Below are 25,154 nucleotides of genomic sequence, written 5' to 3'. Positions count from 1 at the left end.
TTAAGGGATATATGTAAAGTTGGAAGCACCTGATTCCATGATGACGCTGCAGTGTGAGGTTTGTCCTGTCTCTGACCCCAAATGTGATTATGGCAGTCATGCAAATGTACGACCCACCCTGACAGAACATTGCCTCAGGGGCAATGGCCAAATGCATACGTTCCAGTCATTTCCCTCAGGAAAGAGAATTTGGTGATCACGAGGACCATAACTGATCCCACAATACCCTCTACTGAGAGCTGCTCAAGAACAAAGAACAACATAGCACAGGAAACAGGCCCTTCGGCCCAATGAGCCCGCGCCGCCATATTAACAATGCATTTTTCCTACACCTCCCTCAACCCGTGTCTATGCTTATGGTACCCCCATTGGAAACCAGATTCAGGGGAGAATAATTTAGGGACAATTTGTTACACCAATCAGCCTAAGAGCACATCTTTGGGGTGTAGGAGGAAACCCACGCAACCACAGGGAGAATGTGCAAACTCCCACAGACACTGGCCCAAATCCATGTATCTGCACAGCAAACAGTGATAGTCACTGAGCTGTCATGGTGCCCATCTGCTGGTCCAGTTTTAAGCATACACAAACGACACGAAGTACTAGGCCACTCTCGAAACATCCAAGAGCAACCCACGCACGACCCACCGTGTGCATGCCCCTCGTCAAACAACAAGGTGGACCGACACACCTGTGGAGTAAAAGAGACAAAACATCAACACATAGCATTAGATTTCCAGTAACGTCCCGAGGCTCTGACCCTTATTTAAAACCGTCTCCTATAACCCTCCATCCCTGTTTCACTCATGTGCCTAAGTAAACCTTAAACAAGTCCAGTGTGCCTGCCTCCACCACCTTACTTGGTAGTGCATTCCATACCCCCACGACCATCTGTGTGAAAAACCTCCCTCTAGCATCCAAATTATACTTCTCCCCCCTCACCCTTAGCTCGTGACCTCTTGTGATATTTGTCTCCAATCTAGGAAAAAGCCTACCACTGTTTACTCTATACCCGTCTTTCTAAGGAAAAGAGCCCCAGTTTACCCAATCTTTCCTCATAACCCAGTCCTTCCATACCAGGCAGCATCCTGGTAAACCTCCTCTGCACTCTCTCCAGGGTCTCCACGTCCTTCCGGTAGTGAGGTGACCAGAACTGGGCGCAGTACTCCAAATGCGGTCTAACCAATGTTCTGTACAACTGTAGCATTAGACGCCAGCTCATATACCCTATACCCCTTCCTATAAAGGCTAGCATACCGTAAGCTTTCTTCGCAACTTTCTCCACCTGAGTTGCCACCTTCAGAGACTTGTGCACTTGCACACCCAGGTCCCTCTGCATTTCTATGCTCTTAATTGGTCTATCCTTTATCATATAACTCCTCCCTGCATTATTCCTTCCAAAATGCATCACCTCGCATTTATCAGGATTAAATTCCATCTGCCATTTATACCAGCCTATCTATATCCTGCTGTGTCACCTGACACTCCTCCTCGCTATCCGCCAATCCTGCCATCTTTGTGTCATCTGCAAACTTGCTGATCACACCATGTACGCCCTCTTCCAAGTCATTTATATATATTACGAAAAGAAGAGGTCCCAGTACTGAGCCCGGCGGCGCACCACTGGTGACACCTCCAGCTAGAAAAGGACCCTTCCACTACTACTCTCTGTCTCCTGTTGCCTAGATGTGGATATGCCGGCGTTGGACTGGGGTAGACACAGTAAAAAGTCTGACAACCTGACGAAGGGGGTAACCTTGAAAGCTAGTGAGTTTACTATCAAATAAATCGGTTGGACTTAAAACTGGTGTTGTCAGACTTTCTCCTGTTGCCTAGCCAGTTTTCAATCCATCTAGATACCTGTCCCTGTATCCCATGAGCTTTAACCTTTTCTACCAGCCAACGGTGAGGGACTTTGTCAAACGCCTTACTGAAATCCATATGAAATGACGTCAACGGCTCATCCATCATCAACCGTTTTTGTCACCTCCTCAAAAAATTCTATCAGATTCGTAAGGCAAGACCTCCCCTGAACAAAGCCATGTTGCGTATCCCTAATCAGATCGCAATGCTCCAAATGCTTATACATCCTATCCCTAAGAATTTTTTCCAACAACTTTCCTACCACTGAAGTCAAACTCACCAGCCTATAATTACCAGGGTTATCCCTACTGCCCTTTTTAAACAGTGGTACCACATTAGCTACCCTCCAGTCCTCTGGGACCTCACCTGTGTCAAGATACTGTGCTGTCCACAATCTGGGTGATAAAGTCCACCTGAATTTTATTTATTTATTTATCAGTGTCACAAGTAGGCTTACATTAACACTGCAATGAAGTTACTGTGAAAATCCCCTAGTCAACACACTCTAGTGCCTGTTCAGTAACACTGAGAGAAAATTTAGCATGGCCAATCCATCTAACCAGCACGTCTTTTGGACTGTGAGAGGAAGCCAGAGCTCCCGGAGGAAACCCACACAGACATGGGGAGAACATGCAGACTCAGCACAGATAGTGACCCAAGATGGGAATCCAATCCATGTCCCTGGAGCTGTGAGGCAGCAGGTTTAACCACTGTGCCACCGTGCCACCCTGTGCCTGAAAGATGCAAACTCACAGTGAGAGAATGAAGAATCCAATTTTATTTATCTGCTGTATTAATAAGACTTGCTTTTGAGAAGGTTGTCAGGTAAATCAATTGTTTCACACAGTGAATTGGGTGTGGGGCAAGATAATTGTACCGCAACTTGACTCTGCATTATTAAAAAAATGGAGAAGAATGTGTTGGACATATGCCGAATTGAACTAGTAAATACATGGTTTTACCTGGTCCATGAAAGAGCAACTAATAACTGCATTTATAAAACCCCTTAGCACTGAAAAACATTCAGAGAGATATCATCAAAAACTGGGATATTAGGAGGGATGATGAAAAGTTGAATCATCATCTGGGTTTTACGTTGGGCCTTAAATGGCAAGGGAGAAGTGGAGAGGCCAAGAATTTTAGGGAGGGAATTCCTGAGATGTAGATGTGGCTTTGAAACCTTAGCTATTGATGCGGTGCACAGGAAGAGGGGTTAGAGGTTAGTGTCAAAGCAAGGAGAGTTTTGGCCTTGTATAACTGGCAGAAGTTACACTACTGAAGGCCTTTTTAGTACCCCCTGGTCTCCCTCTAAGAAGATGAAGCCAGAAAGGGATGTATTAAAATACACCAGCTGCAGAGGTCATTATCCACCCAATCCTGCTGTACCATAGGCCCGTTTTGTATCTCAGGCCTCTCAAGTACCCCAGGCTGCTTCAGAATTCCAGCACCCTCCATTTACTTCAGGCTCCAGTACCTCTGGTCCCTCCAGAATTCCATGACCTTCTAGTACCCCAGGCTCCTCCGGTACCCCAGACTCCTCTAGAATTACAGGAACTTTCTGTACCCCAGGCCTTTCCAGATTTCCAAGGCCCTCCGGTACCCCAAAACGCTCCAGTATCCCAAAACCCTCCAGTATCCCAGACCCCTCCAGAATTTCAAGACCCTCTAGTACCCCAGGACCCTCTGGAATTCCAAGACCCTCCAGTACCCCAGGATCCTTCGGAATTCCAGGACCTTCCATTACTTCAGAACCCTCTAGTACCACAGGATCCTCCAAAATTCCAGATCCCTCCAATACCCCAGGATTCTCCAGAATTCCAAGACCTTCCAGTAGTCCAACCCTTTCAGTACCCCAGCCCCTTCAGTAGTCCAGACCTAGAAAGGTTGACTCTGAAGCTGCACTAATTAAAAATTACCAACACAAGCACCAATGAAAGTCTCAAGTGGTTTTTAAGTCACTTGCATTTATCAACCAACACGCACTGATGTCTCTCTGTCTGGCCTCAAACAATGGTAAAGGAAATGATATGAACATTATCTACATGTCCACATGAATGTTCCTTGTGATTAATGAGTGTTATGTGACTTTATCTGTAACAGAATTCTTTGGCTGTAAGGTAATTGTATTTATTAAAAACTTTCATATTGGGGGTGTCAATTTTCCTACTGCATGGTGCATTATCGGTTGAGAAAATGACAGTAAGTGCAGCTGATCTACGTTCCCAACAGCTAATGCTCCTTAATGGGAGTGTGCATTTGGAATGATACAACAATTGGTATGACTTACCAGAGCAGTGAAAGCCATTGCCTCTGAATCCCTGCTTACATTTACATTTAAAGGATCCTTGTGTGTTGTGGCAGTCTGCATCAGCACTACACGAGTGTGTATTTTTGGCAGCACATTCATTGATATCTGTCAAACAAAATAAATGTTAATGGACCTGATCAAGTAGTACAGTTTGTTTGGTAGGGATATTGTATAGCTGAGCCACATCGGCTAGAATATTCCAGCATTTAGTACCCATTCAATTTGTTGATCTCAGCCAGAATAGCAGTGGGGAAAAAAACAGCTGGCTGCAACACACCCCAGGGTTAAGAAGCAGAAAAATAGTCTGGGGTTCATTCCCTTGATCACTAACCAACATGCATGGGTGTAGAGCAGCAATGATAAGATTAGGAGGGTCTGTGGAGCCCCCAAGCATCACCCAGCCTAAACTTTCACATGCAAAATACACTGTTGTGTGAGCTAATAAAGAGTATGCATGGAATCGTATCCCAGAATGTGACAACATCTCCTGGAGGGAAGAAGGTGAGAATTGGAGTTGTCACAGTTTGCTTTGTAACTATTGTGTGCTGAGAAATTGTCATATAAATGTAACCTTACCTATACATCTGTATTTGCCTTCAACGTATTTCAGCTCATAGCCGGCTTGGCACTTGCAGAAGTAACTACCAAATGTGTTCACACATCTCCGAAGAGGAGGACAAAGAGGTCTGGCAGTTATACATTCATCAATATCTAGGGGCAAACAGTAAAAGTGATTGATATAGTTGCATTCTTTCTCAGTTATCAGCCTAATATGCAAATATGCTATTAACTGTGGATGTTGAATTAAATATTAGATGGTAAGGAAACTGCAGCGATGATTGGAGCTTCATTTTGAATTAACTTACTGTTTTGAATTGCTTCACGGGTGAGAGTTGATATTGGAGCTGGGTAATAGGAGAGATCTGTCTCAGGCGATTATGCAGATTTTGAATGGCTATCACTTGTTTTGTGATACTGCTCAAATAAATTTTAAGCTTAAAGGCTTTTAGGAACTCTTTGAGGCAATATTTTGCAAAACATTTTAATTTGGGACCACATCCTGCTTTCTGGAAAAGCAGGAGTCCAGTAGATTTGGGCAGCCACTTGATTTAGGTTTTCAAAAATCGTGAATTATTCTAAGGCATTCAGGAATCAAAAAATCCTGGAGACTTCTGCAAACAAACCTGGGGAATAAATCATAGGGAATTCTCAAAATGAATATGAAACGGTGAATCTGAATGTTATCAACTACTCATTATTGTTATATGTTCCTAGAGATATTACATCCAATCAGTCTTTGAAATATCAAGGCTTTATTTACTTACTCTCTCTCAACCATCCTAGTGCAGGAATAAAGTGGTCGGCCATTGAGTCTGTCAAACCTGGCTTGCCATTCAATCAAAACTTGGCTGATTTGTATCTTCACTGAACAACCTTTGATGTACGTGTATTGCATCTTATATTGCTACCTTTAAAGCTATGTGATGAAATCTGAATTCAGTGAATCAGAGCTGACAAATGTATGTGTCCTTGCGTTATAGTGGCTATTAGGAAATTAAATGAAAAGAAAGTGTAGATTATTGTGAATAAAGCATCAGTCACGTGTTTTATGTATCTATGAATAGCAGATACTGGTTATCAGAGTTGTTAGTTATCAGAGCTGAAATTCTCTGCGTGAACTGTTATAATGTCTTTAAGAGATAGTATGCCATCACTAGAAGGGAGGTGTGTCATACGATCCCATCTCACCTCCACCTTGGTCTGTGAGCAGAACAAAACTCTGATGTTTTCAAGCTTTATATTAACGTATATCTGTTCTCATGAACCCACATTGTGTTTACCCAATCCCCAATGAGTGATTGGTGCCTTTATATCATTATAAAAGCACAACATGATGTTCAGCCATGGCCAAACAGTGTGGCAGCAAGATTAAGTACAGATACGACATAATGAACAGACTTAGATTGTGCCATGTGGCATGAGATGGCCTTTGACGTTTTAGTCAGAATGCAATGGGTTTGCAGAGTCGGAGAGAATTGAAATTACAGTTCGGTGAATGCACAGAAAAGCTTTGAAGTCACAGTGCTGAGATAAAATAAAAAGCTGGTAAGCAGACAGATCCCTTGTGGTGAGATTATAGAGCATAGTCTGTCAGTTTATTGAGTGGGATAGCACCCCAAGAGGGGAAAGGCAGGTGACCAGGGTGTGGACTGGATCGATAGCGAGCGAGGGAAAATCAAACAAAAAACTAAACAAACAAAATCTAGCACAAAATCGGGCCAGAGAAAGTTGCGATAATAATGAGTGACCTCAGCAATTGCTGAACATTAAACTGAATAAAACAAAGAGAAGGGTCATGGGGATATTGTCAAAATGCTCACAAAAGTCACCATTTTGAATCGGGATACAGCTGATGTATAATCGAAATTCAGTGCTTAAACAGCATACAGAGCTATGGTTTATTGATTCAGGTGTGTCTGAACCACACAAGCAACCCATAAATGTTCACCTAGCAATTGGGAATGGAGGTCTGCATAGACTGAGCATGTCAGGGTTAATGGAAAAAAAGAGCTAAATAATTCCTAAAAGATATGAACAACATTGGAAAAGCGGTTCAGAATCAGATGAAACTTCTGTATTTATTGACTTGAGTTCATGCCACTTCAACAGCATCCTACAGAATCCATAGACGACTTCATCAGCAGATGCAAAGAAAAGGGTACATTATCTGATTATTAAAATGCAGAGCTAGCAGACAAAATTGTTGAGCTAATGATTGCATCCACTCCTATGAAAGCATTCTAGAAAGATCTGCTAGGCAATCCCAAAACATATAACATTAAAGGATGGATGTAGGTACAAAGTGATCCTTACAGGTACCAAGCACAGCCCCAGTTGTTGGTGCACTTACTAAACACCCAAACCTAGCAAGGCTCGACAAGCGTCTTCAATCAGTAAGAGTGACCCCCGATATCCCGTCAGAAACACACACAAGGTGACTGACAAACCGGAAAATAAAAATAACACGCAGAATAATACGATAGTGGTGCTTATATGTTTCACACCATCAACCTCACGGAAATCAAAGGTACCATCACACTATCCAAAGTGTTTGCTAAGATTCAAATTATCTGTCTTATACACCTATTCATTATTGGCCAAGAATAACATGGGACAATTTCCAACAACCCAGCAAATTCTAAATCATATGTGTCTGCAAACATGGAAGGCCATAGTGAAAATTGTTACAGTATTACACAACTTTTAATGTACAATAATTCATTTGTTCCATAGATAGGATCCATAGTCCTGGAGTGAAAGTACAATCCATCCTCCTGGGACATCACAAATATATTAAATCATGGAGACTACGGGCCAGTGATTTTTAAGTCTACCAGCATGCTGTAACCTCACACTAGTGACAATCCATGGAATTAGTCAGAGCTCACATGATAGATAAACCTCAGGAACTACTGACTTAAGATCAAAATATCCAAAATTGGCCTTTTCAAGAGATCTACAATGCTACACTTCCAGATAATGCAATTTGATCAACTGCTCTGGTACATTTTGCATAACACAATCACCAGCAGCTGCAAGAAGAAATTGCAAATTGTATAGAAATTATTGGAACCTATAATTGAAGGATAACCTGATTCAATTCAGCTTGTCTACGAGCATGTCTGACAATTTTGGTCTCATCAGAATAAACGAAGGGTGTTACGGGAAGTCATTTTCAAAGGCAGGCAGGTCATCATACCAGCATCTATGTGACCCGATAATCTTCAACAACTTCATCACTCACACACACAGGCATAGTTTGAAGGAGAAGATTCACAATAGAAACAGTTTACTGGCTGACTATGAACAATGAAACTGAAGTTGACACCCAGAAGTGCAATGCATATGATGATCATATATCAAGTCAGCACAAAGAGCCATTGATTCCACATGAGGTTTTGATACAATCTTAGTCCAATATTGCATCAAACTCTTTCACTTGTTTCATCGTCCTTGTCAACTCCTTTAGCAAGTACCCCATTATTCGCCAATTGCACAATAAGTTAAGCACAGCTGTCACACATGCTCTAAAGTGCTATTTTTATTAATCAGGTGTATCTAGAGAAATCATTACATATAACAGTCAACAAGCTACATCAGGATCTGTATGAGACATGGAATATGAAACACACTACTTCCTTTCCTCATTGTGGTAGATCTATCTGAATGAATGATTCACATGGTGAAATCCTATATTCTCAAATGTTGCTAAACCAAGCAAGATCTACACATTGCTCTGTAGTATGTGAGAACAACAGTTTGTGTGCAAATATTCCATCACCCGCAGAGGTTATGTTTGGCAGACAAGTGTGTACCAATTAACCTACTCTTATCCATTCTGCTCTCCCAGAAACTAGAGAGCAACTTTTAAAACTACAACAGCAGATGATCAACATGCCTGATAAAACTGCAGGTGCAGAATTGTCAAGTTTAGAGTTGGGACAAGTTCATGTCCAGGATCCCACTAAGGCATGTGGCAACTGGCTGAGGTGACAAAGATTTATTTGAAACCAAAGTGCAATGGTGATGTGTAATTGAGGACAAATCAGATCCATTCCAGCTCCTCAACTACCATGCAGTCTTATTTTATCTAGGGCAAGATTCCAAAGATCAGGAACAACATCCATAATGACAACCCCACAGATTATGCTTTAGAGATTCATAGAATCACCAGTCCTGTACTCTTATGTAATTGTAACTAAATGTGAACTTAGTTATACTTCTTTGGAAGGTGAGTGGGGAGGGAGAATCTCTTAAAAATAAAGGGAGCTGTTGTAGTATGCCTTGAAGAGATAGCAGCATGCCATCAGTAGAAAGGCAGTGTGTCATGTGATCAAGTCTCAGCTTCATTTTGGCCTGGAGCAGAAGACAACACACACAACTCTGCAGCTCTAATGTCCTCAAACTTTCTGCCCATGTATATCTGTTCATATGTGCCTAGACTTATTACATGAATTCCTAATATGTTTACCCAATCCTGAATGAGTGATTGGTACATTTATATAATAAAAATATGAATCTTACTTGGAAGAAGAGGAGTTATCAAAGTGAGGATATGCAATCACTTTAAGCCTAATCGTTCATTTGTTTGAGGTTCCTATAAACCTGACTCTGGGGTTATAGTTTAAACTTAAGCCTCTGTAATAAATGTTTTTTGGCAATTGTTAGGTAACTATACCTCAGACTATAAAAGGAATGGAGGCAGGTGTTGGTTTATTGATCTGACCCTCTGGGAATGGATTTGTCAGGAAATCATGGGGAACTCACCATCTGAGATTACACCCACGCTGTTGAACTTTAACTCCACCGTGTGTCAGTGATGTCACTGGGTGATTCCCCAGGCTTCAGACCAATCAAATTGACAGGCTGCATCTCCAGCCAGTCAGGGAGCAGAGCAGATAGGAGAGGTTGCAACTGCCTTCTGGGTAGGGGTGGGGACAAAGAGTGGTGGCTTTTGATCAGGGGCTGGAGTGGATTTAGAGGGGGTCACTTGGTATAGGTAGGATGGAGGTTGTTCAGGGAAAAAGGAGGGGGATTGACTGGAGGTTGCAGGAGGGGACAACTGGAAAGCATTTATTCAGGGATAAATAGAAGGAGGGATTGTCAGTTGTCAGGGCTGACGGGGGTATCAGTTGGAGGAGGGGGATGTCGTTTGAAGGGGCTTGACTGTGGTTTGGGAGGGGGGGAGAGGGAACGGTTGGATTAGAGTGGCTGCTGATCCTGGGAAAGAGTCTGGAAGCCTGGGGGATGTGAGAATTCGGAGGTCACTTTGTAGGGAGAGTCGCAGGCCTGGTCGGAGGTGCTTTGTTAGGATTGGAAACTTACATTTAAATTTATTTTTAAATGTTAAACTGTTAACATTTAAAAATAAATTCAAACATCCAGTTATCAAATGAAAGAATGAGGCCACAGAATTCCAAGGTTTAAAGCAAATTAATTTTACTTTTATAAGAATCAAGCAAAGCAAACACTACTAAATAAATGATGATTTTTAAGGCATCGTATTACTTGTGGCTGTGCTTAAAATCTGTTGTTGTTAGGTTAAAATTCAGCTTATGTGTTGACTACAGTGGGTACAGTTCGCCTTTGACATCTACTGAAATTGTGGTTTGCTTTCCTTGTTAAATGGCAGAGAACACTGAAAGTTACCTTATTGCAATGAGCTTTCTATCTGCTTAAATTGCACAACATAAAACCAGAAGTCAAGAAGAATTCTCCTTGAATGATGTTCACATGGTTAAGGACAAAAATGATAAAGACCTTGGAGTTTTGGTGGACTGAAAACACAATTCTGGTATAATTTGTATATGTTCATTAAATAATAATCCAAAACTAATCTGTAGAAAATAATACCTTCATTCTGCAATAAATAATGGAAAAAAAACTCAATAATATTATTCCTTCTGTAAGTGTTTTTTTTACAGATAAACTTATTCTAATACATGAAATGACAGAGAACACAGACCTATGCAGGTTTTTCCATCGGGTCCCAGTTGCAATCCAGAGGATGGACAAAGGCAGCGGATCTCTCCCTTCACGTCCTCACAGCCGTACTGACAGTTTGCCATGGCACATGTCCTGGAATCTAAAAAGCACAAGTTCTTTAGTGATCCATGAAACTATCAATGTACAAAAATATCTCCAGATCAACACTTAGAATGTTGTCTTCCCTATTTTATTAGATGACTGAAATTTGAGCCTGTTCTGGACCTTTGCTGGTGCAAATTACTAAGGGACAATGAGATTTGTAGTAGGGAAAAAATGATAATTTTTCAATATTTTTACTCTTTACAATTCCCAGGAAAAATGGTGTGCTATATTTGAACTCTCTCATTGTAGACCAAGAGGCCTAAAAGTTCGACTGGTAAAGGGTTGAACAACGATTTATTAATTTTAATTTTTCTTGATGGCAAAGTTAATTTATTCATTCATCATTTATAGCTGAAGGGACAAATCATTAATTTACTAATTCCTGTTAAGCTCATTAGATGTCTTTAATGAATTGATTAATTAAAAGCTGATAGATGAATTATTGACAAGCATAAATTAGAGCAGGTCTCCACAACCAGTTATGCTAAATATCTGTCATCCTGCCAACTAAAGGTGGTGGGTTCGGTGTTGTCAATATTGTTGCTTCACTGGCATTGTGCATTGAAGTTCTTTGCTGCTGTGCCGCAGACTGGTAAAGCATACCTGCGATTGCCCACATAGTGAATTCCTGATGTTCAAATGCTGTTTGGACATTAAGCATTTTCTAAAAAAAGGTGCAGAAAATTTGAGGACCAATTAACTTTACCCCTAGTCACTCCATATAGCTTCGAGTGGCAGTGCCAACCGCCTAGCAGTGGATTTTGTCAATGATGCTTATCCGAAGAAGTCCTAGATCCTCTGCTTGGAACCCCAAGTCCAATACCCATGGTATCTCCACTTTTCTTTACACCTTCTCAAAACTTACCACTTGGACCAATCTTTCCTCCTAACACTGACACCATGGCACCATAGTCATTCCTTCACCTCCAGACCTCAGGGCAGTTTCTATACAGAGCCCTGTGGAATTGGGTGGAATGCTGTTTTTATATCTTGCCTAATATTAATTTCCATTGTTGTCAGTCGGGTGGGGATAAACCTTGCACCCAATCTTGTCACCTTCCCAATGAGCAGACTAGGTTAAATTAAGGCCTTACACATCTTCCATTACATAAACCTTTAACCGCATCTTCTGTTGAGAACTAAACTATTGTACCAGACTCTGTAGCAAATGACCTAAACATCTGCCATTAGTTAGACATTATCTTGCACCTTTCAGTGTCTTTTTAAAAAATGTTTCCCACAAAGTTTCTGAGACTATAAGCAATAAATCGCAGAGAAAAACAGGGCACCTGAGACTTGAGTGAACAGGGCAAGAAACAGATTACAGGAGGATGAATTCAATGTCCAATCAGGTATAAAAAAGTAAAATAAAGAAAAGGAAATAACATTTGGATAAGAAAGAGTGTGAGTGAAAAAAAGAGTGGAAAACGGACATAAAGGAAAAACTGTAAAGATTCTTTAATATGTAATGATCTCACAAATACCAGAAGTCACACTTAGTGCTCTAATGTTAAAAACTAACTCAGAGGAAACAAAATTGACCTAACAGATGATCAATCTAACAGAAAAATTTAATCACACCATTCCAAGGATGTTTTACTCACTAGTACATGTGCCATCTGGAGTCAGCATGTAACCATTCAGACAGTAGCACTTGTAACTGCCATGTGTGTTCATACATCTGTGTTCACAGGGCCTTGGCTTCAGTCCACATTCGTTAAAATCTGTAGCAGCCAAAAAATATTGGCACAAAGACAAGAATAGCTGAAAGGACTGCTTTCATTTGTTTGACGAGATGATTTTTGACATTCTTTAGTAACACGCCAATGTGCAAAGCATTGAAGCGCCTTTGAAAACACTAACAGGGTGAAGTCATTAACGTTCTCATGTGTAAGAGAGATAGAAAATTGTCTTCTTGAACGTGTGGGTGGTGGCAGCAGTGAGGAGCCAGGGGGTGAGGCTGATGAACACCACTCTGAATAATGTCAATAAAGTAAGGCCCAGAGCTTGGCAATTAAGAGGTGTAGCAAGGTTGGAGATACACAACTGAGGTGGAGGTGCCAGTGAGTAACTATATCAAAACTGATTAGTGATGGGCAGGAGGTGAGGCATCAAAGTCAGGAACACACGAAGGGAGGGGGCTGAGACCAGTGCAGAGTGTGCAGGCAAAGGGGAAAGAATATTTGGGACCTGGGTATAGGGAATGCAGGGAATGGGAGAAGATAGGCGGCTGAATTTGAAGATTATAAATACAATCTCAACCTGGGAATAAGAGACAAAGTTCTTTTTTGCTTATATGATGACAAGGTAAGTGTGCAGGCATGTTTAATATCTTGCCTTTAGTTATTCATTGTAAACTTGGAACAGTACCACAGAGCAAGAATAGGGTGAACTGTGTCTTATGTTCAGCTTTCTAATAGCATGAAAAATATGATTGTAACATTACGTTGCAGTGTTTCTTGTTGCCGTCTGAAAATGTCGACTATGTAACCCAGTTAAGATGTGAGCAAAAGTATTGTACTAGCACAAGTTATTTAACATTGAGTGATCCCACAATCGCTGAAGACGGCTAACATGTTTGGCACTATGTTAACAATCAGGGAGGGATTCAGAGTTCACGCCACTATACACACATGTCTTCACTGCTGAACTATTTTGGAATATGGGAGGAGGTTTGATAGAGGTATTCAAAATCATGAGGGACTGAGTAGATAGGATCAAACGGTGAAAGGATCGCAAGCTAGAGGACATTGATTTAAGGTGCTTGGAACATAAGAACATAAGAAATAGGAGCTGGAGTAGGCCATCTAGCCCCTCGAGCCTGCCCCGCCATTCAATAAGATCATGGCTGATCTGAAGTGGCTCAGTTCCACTTTCCTGCTTTCTCCCCATAACCCTTAATCCCCTTGCCTACCAAAAACCAATCTACCTGCGTCTTAAATATATTTAGCGAGGCAGCCTCCACCACTTCAACGGGCAGAGAATTCCAGAGATTCCCCACCCTTTGAGTGAAGAAGTTCCTCCTCAACTCCGTTCTAAACCGCCCCCCCTTTATCTTGAGGCTGTGCCCTCTAGTCCTGCTGTCCTTTCTGAGCGGGAAGAACCTCTCCACCTCTACCCTATCCATCCCCTTCATTATCTTATACATCTCAATAAGATCCCCCCTCATCCTTCTAAACTCCAACGAGTACAAGCCCAGTCTATTCGGCCTCTCTTCATAGCTCAACCCTCTCAACTCCGGTATCAGCCTAGTGAACCTCCTCTGCACTCCCTCCAAGGCCAAAATATCCTTGCGCAAGTGCGGCGACCAAAACTGCACACAGTACTCCAGTTGCGGCCTCACCAATGCCCTATACAGCTGCAGCAAGACCTCCCTACTTTTATATTCAATCCCCCTCGCTATGAAGGCCAGCATCCCATTTGCCTTCCTGACCACCTGCTGCACCTGTAGGTTGGGTTTTTGCAACTCATGCACAAGGACCCCCAGGTCCCTCTGCACTGTAGCATGCTGCAGCTTTTCGCCCTTTAAGTAGTAGTCCTTCCTACTAGTACTCCTGCCAAAGTGGATAACCTCACACTTGCCAACATTGTATTCCATCTGCCAGGTCCTTGCCCAATCGCTCAGCCTATCTAGATCCCTCTGCAGACTTTCTACACCCTCCGCACAATTTGCTTTTCCATTTATCTTTGTGTCATCAGCAAATTTTGACACCTTAAACTCAGCTCCCTCCTCCAGATCATCTATATAAATGGTAAATAGCTGAGGCCCCAGCACCGATCCCTGGGGCACTCCACTAGTCACCAACTGCCAATCTGAATAGCACCCATTGACACCTACTTTTTGCCTCCTATTAGATAGCCAATCCTCTATCCATGCTAATACCTTACCCCCAACTCCATGCCCCCTAACCTTCTGTAACAACCTTTTGTGTGCCACCTTATCAAACGCCTTCTGAAAATTGAGAAGCACCACATCCAAAAGGAGCAGTGGTTACATGAGGAAAATCGTTTTTACACAGCAATTAGTTAGTATCTGGAATGCACTGCCTGTAAGCGTGATGAAGGCAGATTGACGCGGGCCATCTTCAAGTTTATCTGGAGATCAAAGATGGATTGCGTCCGGAGGGAAGTGATGCACAAATCTCCAGAGAACGGAGGGAAAAACGTTCCCAACGCCGCCCTCATCCTGATGGCTACCTTTGTGTGCGGCTGCATCAAGCTGTGCGTAGATCCTCGGCACACTAACAGCAAGTGCCACTTTGTTTTGAGGTTTTACCTGTCTCCAGTGTTGCGAAGGATGGGTCTGGCCACACTGCCGCGGAACGCTCCGAGTAGTTGGACTGTCCCGCAGCACCTGTCCTTCGTGGAGGAATTTTTCCGGAAACACTCCTTTGACCACACGGCGATTAAGCAGTGGTCAGCGCGTGACGTCCTTGGGGCCCTGAGAGAAGAGGAGATGACGGATCTGGTCGGAAGGTTCCCTGAGCAGACTGTCACTGTCATCTGGCAGAACGCCTCATCACCAGAACTGACAAACAAGCACCAAGATCTGGCTTGGCTGGTGGTGAGAAGGGCACTCCCAGTCAGATCCTTTATGCACGCTCGAGGTCTCAACATCACCGCACGCTGCCCTCGAAGTGGCTGCGGGGCTGATGAGACAGTCGCACACCTCCTTGTGGAATGTGCCTTTGCAAAGAAGGTCTGGAGTGAGATGCAGTGGTATTTGTCAAGGTTTGTCTTGAGCAGCTCGGTGAAGCAGGACTCTGTGCTCTACGGGCTGTTTCCGGGGACGCACACCGAGACAAATATCAACTGCTGCTGGAAGGTCATCAACTCGGTGAAGGACGCACTTTGGTCCGCCCGAAACTTGCTGATCTTCCAGATGAAAGAACTGTCCTCGACCGAGTGTTGCAGACTGGCACATTCCAAGGTCCAGGACTACGTGCTGAGGGACGCGCTGAAGCTTGGGGCAGCCGCTGCAAAGGCGCAATGGGGGAAGGCCACACTGTAAGGCCTTTTAACAGAGGCAGACCGAGGGCCCAGGAACTGCAGAGTACCCTCGACCTGCGGAGCTGTGTGCCAATCTGAGCACTAACGGCACACAGTAATTTATTGAGGCATGTAGAAAGTTTTAAGTATTGAAATGTAATCAGCACAAATCTGTAAATATTGAGGCATGGATATAGTTTTTAAGATTTGAAATGTAGTCATTGTAATTTGTACAGATCTGTAAAAATATTTTGATTCCACGTTGTGTTTGCTATTCAAAGCCCTGTATATTTGAAATAGATTAATCGAGTTTTTTTTTATGAATAAAGTATATTTTTGGTTAAAAAAGAAAGAAGGCAGATTCAGTCGTGACTTTCAAAAGAGAATTGGATAATCATATGAGAGAATAATTTGCAGGGCTATGGGGAAAAGGCGGGGAGTGGCACTTTGTGAATTCTTGTTGCAGAAAGATTGAATGGCCTCTTTATGTGCTGTAACCATTCTATGATTCTATAAGCCTGGAAACGGTGTAATACCAATCTTTCAAAAGTGTATTCTTCTGATATTGATGTTGTTGGCAATTGCAACATTTATTGTCCTTTAGAAAATGTTAGTAACTACTGTAATCAGTGTGATGAAGCTATCACAGGACTCGTCAGTAAGAGTTTCAGAATTTTGGTGCAGTGGCAATAAAGGAACAACAAGACATGTACAAATTGGAGGGGAACTTGGAAAGGATGTGCTTTTATATATCTGTCCTTGTCCTTCTAGATGCTGGAGAGGGTTAGGGGTCTGGGAGATGTTCAATTGTTAAGTAAGTAACAATACTGAAAATCCCCACTTGAAGCCTACACAAATTTCCCTATAAATGAAAGAAGTAAATTTCAGATTATAAAGACTTGTTTGATCGGACCACCATAGAATTGCACTATTTACAAAGCAGCACTGGGAATGGAAGAGACAGAATTTCATATCAGGGTCCTGTCAGCTTGGCAGGAGGCTGGCAACAGAAACTGAATTATAAGAAGGTCCCACTGTTAAATTCAGCAGGACCTCCACATCCCCAGCCTTACCAAAGTGCTCAGTAAGTCCCTCCCTGCTTCCCCATGAATATCAGGGCTTTGCTTTCACTCAACTTAATGTAAGTACAGGGGCAGCTGCCTTGGCACTCACCTTGGTTGCATGTTTTACCAGTAAATCCTGGGTAACATTTACATTTATTTGCCCCAATACATTCTCCATGTTTACATCCATGTTCGCAGACAGCTGAAAAGAGAACACATCAACATAAGTGAAACAATAGAATTTGATCAGCTCTCATGTTTAGTAAAACAACCATTTGTATTTCATTGTTACCAAGAAAGTAGGGCCATATTTATGACAGAGATCAGAAATACAACTTTGCTCAACGAGGAAGTAATTATTTTACTCTTTAATGGGACATGGACTTCGCTGATTGGCCAGCATTTATTGCCCATCCCTAGTTGCCTTTGGAGGGTAGTTGAGAGTCAACCGCATTGCTGTGGCTCTGGATTCACATTTATAGACCAGACCAAGTAGGGACAGCAGATTTCCCTTCCTAAAGGACATTAGAGAATCGGATGGGTTTTTCTGACAGTTGACAATGGTTTCATGGTCATCAGTACAAAGAACAAAGAAGAATACAGCACAGGAACAGGCCCTTTGGCCCTCCACGCCTGTGCCACTCATGTGCCCAATTAGATCATTTGTTTGTATCCCTCTATTTCCAGCCTGTTCATGTGGCTATTTAGATAAGTCTTAAACGATCCCAGCGTGTCCGTCTCAATCACCTTGCTCGGCAATGCATTCCAGGCACCTACCACCCCCTGTGTAAAATACGTCCCCCTGACATCTATGTTGAACCTTGCCCCTCTCACCTTGAACTTGTGACCCCTTGTGTTCATCACCTCACCTGGGAAAAATCTTCCCACTGTTCACCCTATCCATGCCCCCCATAACCTTATACACCTCCTTCAGGTCACCGCTCATCCTCCGTCTTTCCAGGGAGAACAACCCCAGTCTACCCAATCTTTCCCCATAGCCAAGACCCTCCATACCAGGCAACATCCTGGTAAACTTTTTCTGTACTCTCTCCGAAGCCTCCACGTCCTTCTGGTAGTGTGGTGACCAGAACTGGACACAGTATTCCAAATGTAGCCTAACCAACGTTCTATATAGCTGCAACATCATATGCCAACTTTTATACTCTATGCCCTGCCCAATAAAGGCAAGCATGCCATATGCCTTTTTCACCACCCTCTCCACCTGTGCTGCCAACTTTAAGGATTTGTGGACTTGCACACCCAGTACCCTCTGTGTGTCTATACTCCTGATGGTTCTGCCAATTGTTGCATCGTTCCCCCCTACATTAGATCGACCGAAATGCATCACTTCGCATTTATCTGGATTAACTTCCATCTGCCATTGCTTGGCCCAATTTTCCAGCCTATCTATATCCTGCTGTATTCTCTGACAATGTTCATCACTATCTGCAACTCCAGCAATCTTTGAGTCATCCGCAAACTTACTGATCACACCAGCAACATCTTCTTCCAAATCATTTATATATGTCACAACTGCAACATGATTTTCCAATTCCTATACTCAACACCCCAACCCATGAAGGCCAGCATGCCATATGCCTTCTTGATCACCTTGTCTATCTGAGTTGCCACCTTCAGGGAACAGTGGACCTGCATGCCTAGGTCCCTCTGTATACTAATATTTCTAATGGATCTACCATTTATCGTTTACTTTCCTTCTGCAGTCGAGCTTCCAAATCGTATCATCCCACATTTGTCCAGATTAAATTCCATCCGGCATCTTTTGGCCCAGGTCTTCAGCCAATTTATATCCTGCTCTATCCTCTGACAATCCTCTTCACTATCTGCTACTCCCCCAATTTTTGTATCATCTGAGAATTTAATCTAATCAGACTACCTACATTTTCCTCCAAATCATTTTATATTATGAACAACAGATGACCCAGCATTGATCCGAATGAAATACCACTTGTCACAGACCTCCAGTTAGAAAAGTACTCTTCCACTGCTACTCTCTGTTTTCTATGCCCAAACCAGATTTGTATCCATCCTACCAGCTCACCTTGGATCCCATATGACTTCACCTTTTATATCAGCCTGCCATGAAGAACCATATCGAAGGTTTTATTAAAGTACATGTATACAACATCCACTGCTCTGCCCTGGTCAATTTTTTTGTCATTTCCTCAAAGAACCCAATCAATTTTGTGAGACACGTTCTCCCCTTCACAAAGCCATGCTATTGTTAATAAGCCTATTCTTTTCCAGATGTGAGTCCATCTTGTCCCTAAGAATCTTCTCCAATAACTTCCCCACAACTGATGTAAGGCTCACAGGCCTGTAATATTACAGGAGTGTAGCTAAAGTACTGTGTACAGTTCCGGTTGCCACATCATAGAAAGGATGTGATTGCAGTGGAAAGTGATACACCAGAATGACGCCTGGGAGGAAACATTCAAGATACGAGAAATGGTTGGATAGGCCTGGGTCGTCCACACCGGTGCAAAGAAGGCTCAGGGTAACCCGATAGAGGTGCGCAAGACTAGGAGAGGAATGGACAGGGAGCAGATGATCCCCTTAGTTGGAGGATCAGTCACAAGGTGAGGGGTAGGAGGTTTATTTCATAGAATCCTGACTGTGCAGAAGGAGACCATTCAGCCCATTGAGCCTGCGCTGACAACAATTCCATCCAGGCTCTATCCCTGTAACCCCAAGTATTTACCCTGCTAACAACCCCCCCCAACACCCCCCCCCCCCCGATACTAAGGGGCAATTTAATTTGGCCAATCAACGTAACCCACATCTCTTTGGACTGTGGGAGGGAACCAGAGCACCTTGAGGAAACCCATGGGTGCATGGGAAGAACGTGCAAACTCGACACAGTCACCCAAGGCTGGAATTGAACACAGGTCCCTGGCGCTGTGAGACAACACTACTACCCACTGTGCCACCGTGCCTCCCATTAAGAGGTGATGTGTGGAAAAATTTTTTTACCCAGAGGGTGGTGACAGTTAGGATTGCACACCATTGGAGGGTGGTACAGGCCAATTTAAAATGTACCTGGATGAGTAGATTCTTAATTCCAAATATTCTTTACCAAATTCAAATTCCACACCTGCCATGGCTGGATTTGAAACCAGGTTCTCAGAACATTAGCTGAGTTTCTGGATTAATAGTCTAGCGATAATACCACTAGGCCATCATCTCCCCTTGAAGATGATAATTTACAACCCGCAGCAGTGACAAACATAGCATTTGTAATACTTAAAAATTACCTATCTGAGGCTGCAATCCAGCACAAGTAGAATGAGCTAGCTAAACTCTGCTAATGAGTCTCAACCCAAAGACCAAACTTTTTTTTTCTCTTTTGGGTTGATGATGAACAATCTGTGAATTTTCAGGGAGAGATTAGTAAATAGAACTGGGCTCAGCTGGAACCAGTTTTAATTCCTATTTCCTGAGGTTCCAGTTGCCAACTGGATCCAACTGATACCAGTTCATCCGATTTTTCCTTCTAGATGTATACAAAATATATTGATCTATTTTAAAATCAGATTTTGTCCTGGCCTTATCAGTGTCCGGGGAGTTAAAATTAAACTCGTTTCTCAGCAATGGGTCACGATAGGGAAAGATATTAAAATTGGATTAATTTTTAAGCAGAATTGTTGCCTCTCACATCTAAATCGTGTCAAGGAGCTGCCACTTTTTTCAAATCCAAAACCAATTGGCAGAGGATGGATTCGAACTGAGTTTTTGTTGCGTCTTTTGCTGATGTTGGAAGTTTAGTGAAAGCTGTGATGACCCTCCAGGAAATGAGGTGTCTATAAAAAGAGTCAAATTTGGAAATTCCTCAGATTGCAATTTGACAAATTCCTTATGTCTTTTAATTTTTTTAAATGCATTTTTAGGAGGCGTGGATCACTGGCAAGACTGCAAGTTATCATCCGCCAGCAGTCAACTGCAGTTGCAAATAGACCTCAGGAACCTTCCTTCATTGAAGGGCATTAACCTGTTGGACTTTAACCTGGTGTTGTGAGACTTCTTACTGTGATTACCCCAGTCCAACACTGGCATCACCACATCATGGGTATTAGTGATCCAGTTGTGGTTTATGCTAATCTAACAACTTGTGCTCGCTGTTAAGAATTCCAGCTTTACAAAAAATAGAATTCAAATTCTCGTGCTGTCATTGTGGTGCTTGAACTCACAAGCAACGATTTTCCCACAGGCTTTGGGAACCTGTTTTCCAAATCAAATGGGAGTTCCCACTTACCAGCCACAAGACAATAGTCTGGCAATATTTCCAGAGGCAGCCTCCTAACTGGCTGTCTCTGTACTTGTTATCCACTTAAACCGAGTGCGCGTGTTCTAGATGCTGCTGGCCCAATCAGAGCCTCAGTAGCTCCACTGGGCAAGGTGAGCATAGCTGAGCTAGGGAGGCATCCTTGGGGGCACAAAACTAAATTAATAATGCAGTACGGACAAGGTCCTACCACATGAAGTGGAAAACCCTCTGGCAGGGGTGAGGTTATTGGTGGGGCCGCAAGGATGGCTTTCATTACAACAGCTCTGCCAACGGGCCATGGAGGCTGTACTTCCAATGACCGTCTAGATTGCCATAGTAAAGTCTTAGGGGAGGGGTAGTGGTGGAGGGTGGTGGTGGTGGGGGGGATTGACGCTCTGCTCCTGACAAAATGCAATTGAGCCTGAAAAATTGTCTCGAACTGGGGTCTGGTCTACTTAATTTGGCTGCCTGCCTCCACATAGCGGAAAACTGATCCACATCCTGCCTCGAGAAACTGTCTTGGTGCCCAGAATATATAGGGGGAACCATCCTGCCGTGGCTCATGGCTATTCTCCACCACTACCACCACTTCCAAACTTATCCTCACGAGGCTGAGAGCATTCTACCCATTGGTTTTAGATCAAATCCTGGCCTTTGTAATTGTAGTTCAGTGATATAATTCAGGGAAGGCAATGGCCTAATGGTATTATCACTAGACCATTACCCAGAAGTCATCTAATGCTCTGGGGACCTGGGTTCAAATCCTGCTACACAGATGGTGGAATTTGAATTCAATAAAAAATATCTGGAATTAAGAACGTACTGAAGAGCACGAAATCATTGCCGATTGTCAGAAAACCATCTGGTTCACTAATGTCCCTTCGGGAAAGAAATCTGCCACCCTTATCTGGTCTGGCCTACTTGTGATTCCAGAGCCCCAGCAACATGATTGACTCTCAACTGTCCTCAAGCAACTGGAAATGGGCAATAAATGCTGGCCAGTCAGCGATGCCTATGTCCCATGGATGAATATGAAAAAAGAATCACCACGTTTCAATATATGTACAGCTGTTAAGTGAGAACAAGATCAGTCCCTAGTCTCAACTGTCAAATAGGCTACTCAGATCCACTAATACACATGAAGTAAGACAACCCTCTGGGATGAGGTATTGTAGTGTTACTGGATCCTGTGGAACTGTACCCTAGCAAGACTGATGAGTCTCCACCTCGCACTAACTGTATGCTGACACCAGATTTGCCAAGATCAAGTTGCGCCCAGCTCATTACAACAGGGCCAGCAGGCGTCTGTGTCGATATTATCATATTTTGTGTGTTTTCAGGAGGAGGGAGCTGGAAATTTGTTTCTCGATGGCCAATTGGAAGGGAACTGAGAAGTGCATTGTAAACAAACTGATAGCACTCCTTTCGATTTCAAAATCTTTGGCTGCACCAAATTTTGAGCCTGTAGTTCATATAAGGCAAAATGTACCAAAATACAAGAAGGTGTTAATGAATTTGCAGAATCGGCAATTGGCAAATCTAAAATACATGACTGGTAGATTTAAGTGGGAGGATTGTGAAGGCCATATGCTTCTTTGAAACTAAGGCCTGGATTTTTGCGGAATTGGAAGAAGTCTGGAGCCATTTAAAAATAGCAGGTAGTATGTAATCCCAGGATTCCCACCACTGTTTCTGGTATTCCTGAGTTTGTGTTGACATGGGATAAAACTCACCTCTGGCACCTTCCAGATAGAATGGATGAAATAGAGAGGTAGTGGGGCACGGATATGGGGAAAATGACCTTTGGGGTGGATGGTACATTGTGAACTTTGGAGAGGGGAGATTGGTGACCAAATCGGGCTTGTCTCACATACTATCAGCTGATTACACTGCGACGTTGGCAATGATTGAAGATTTGTGGCTCGCGATCACTTCACTCTCTCTGGATTGAAGAAGGAAGCGTCTCTGCAGGCAGCCATGTTTCCCATACATCTCCAGAATGATTGAGTTCTGCTCGCTGCACAGTCCTAAATATAATTCCATATGTTGGAAGAAGTCTTGGCCTCAAGGCTGCATATCTTCCACAAACCAAAGATCACCAAGTCGTAACGTCAGTCATGCTATCAATATACTTGTCAGTGAAAAGCACCATTAGGACCAATCCAATGTTACTCAGAAAAGAATGCTGTATGGTGTAACAATTCAGACATCGTGCAGCAGTTAAATACAAAGCAATTCATACCGGAGTCTCTGGAATAATCATCTTAAGTTATGGCTTGATGTGACACGAGGTAAACCGTTCAGACTGAATGAACCAGACACACAGCTGCTGGTCTCCCTTGTCTACGACATACTTATTTGTTGAGATTGGAGCCAAGTGTCGATTCTAATGCGGCTAAGGCTTAAATCCGAGTCGGTGGGAAAACTGTTCGAGACACAAAATTACGACCTGTGCAGCAGCTTTCCTCAGATGTTTTCTACAGTTACTTCAAGCCATTGGCAAAGCAGGTGTGCACACTTCATGCAGTCTGTTTGCACAGACAGGTTTTCACAAGCTTCCCTCAGACTGGTGATCCAGGAATTGTAATCAAACTTCAAGGACAAAAGCTCCGCAAGATTTCCCAATTACTGTTATTGTTCAGCTTCCGCTTTCTAACCGGCACTGAGCTTCAACACTCCTGGTACCACACAGCACACCAATGGCAACGTACTTACAGACATTTCATACCTCATTTATGCTAATGAAGTGCATTGGGAAGGTGTGCATAGGAGGCATTTACATTGTTTGGATGTGAGCGCAGAATGTTACCCTGGAAGGGCTCATTAGGGACTTTCTTTCCACTAGGCAGATAGTTGAAATTGAGTTCTATGAATCTGAATGTATTTCTGTGGTCCTTACAGTGTTCAGTGGGCAATATCACCTGAGTAAACTCCACCATAGATGAGCAAGTCAGTGCAATATTGAGACAGCTGCATTGTTAGGAGGTGCTTTTCAGATCAACTATTAAGCTGAGCCTCTGTCTGTCTATCTCACTGGAGCTAAAGGATCCCAGGTGGTATTATTTAAAGGTGAAAGCTCATGGTTTTCTAGCCAACAAAAGTCTTTCAACCTACATATCGAAAACAGTTGCTGTTTGAGCTTTCACCATTGGTGCCCAGCACAAATGAACCCTGACTCTGTGCACAAGTTTTATCCTCCTGAGCCATGTAGAGTGCTTGCACCATCAATAAGCCCAAGCTGAATTTCAACCCCTTTGTCCTCTATCACAGAGACAGCCTCCTTCCACTTCCATAACTCCCCCGCCTCTGTCCCTCCAACTCTTTTGAATTCACCTCCAGATTTACATGCCAATGCTCTTTTCCATTTTTTCACCATCTGTACACTCTATCGTTTTCAAAACTATGCCGCAACACTTGTTGCTCATCCATTACCCGATGCCCTACTGGCCATATTGGTTTCTGGTCCACCAATGCTACAAATTGAAAATGATCATGCTTGTATTTTATTGCCACATTGGTCTCACCTTCCTTTGTTGCCAGAACTCCCATCAGCCATACAATTAACTCCAAACTCTCTGTTCACCTCACTTATCTCAAAAGGAAAGAACAGTTCGGACCAGTATAATTTCCCCATTTTACTCATGTTCCCATTTTAAGCTATACAAGACCAGTTCAGACCAGTATTCCCCGTTTTACTGTATTATTTTCCTTTCTCGTACAGCCCAGTCCTCTCACCAGATCATTGCTGGTCGTGCCTTGGATGTCTAGATCCAATTTTCTGTAATTTCCTCTATAAATCCTTCCACCTTCCTCTAGAAACTCTCCTTCAACCTCCTAATAACTGCTTCTTCAACATGACAGCCATTGCTCCAGGCCTCTGAAGCGTTTTGGAGCACGTTTCTACATGCACGGCACCAAACACATTCAGCTGGTTGTTTCCAGCCCCTTGCTATGCAAAAAGTGGCAGATGCATTTGCCCACACAACAACTGAGA

General features: G+C 43.0%; 1 protein-coding gene across 1 annotated transcript in view; it reads right to left on the bottom strand.

The window, feature by feature from the left end:
* The window catches only part of egfl6 (EGF-like-domain, multiple 6), a 74,329-nt gene that overhangs the window by 38,019 nt on the left and 11,156 nt on the right, over positions 1-25,154 (bottom strand). The window contains exons 3-7 of the mRNA XM_080204007.1: positions 16,985-17,077; positions 12,427-12,546; positions 10,698-10,817; positions 4,748-4,882; positions 4,151-4,276 (exon numbers count right to left, since the gene is read on the bottom strand). Of these exons, the coding sequence (XP_080060133.1) occupies positions 4,151-4,276; positions 4,748-4,882; positions 10,698-10,817; positions 12,427-12,546; positions 16,985-17,077 (594 nt within the window). The remainder of the gene's footprint in view (positions 1-4,150; positions 4,277-4,747; positions 4,883-10,697; positions 10,818-12,426; positions 12,547-16,984; positions 17,078-25,154) is intronic.

The sequence above is a fragment of the Carcharhinus amblyrhynchos genome, chromosome 15 (assembly GCF_965287045.1).
Source record: "Carcharhinus amblyrhynchos chromosome 15, sCarAmb.v2.hapA, whole genome shotgun sequence".
Lineage (NCBI taxonomy): Eukaryota > Metazoa > Chordata > Chondrichthyes > Carcharhiniformes > Carcharhinidae > Carcharhinus > Carcharhinus amblyrhynchos.
This window is presented reverse-complemented; position numbering and strand designations above follow the sequence as displayed.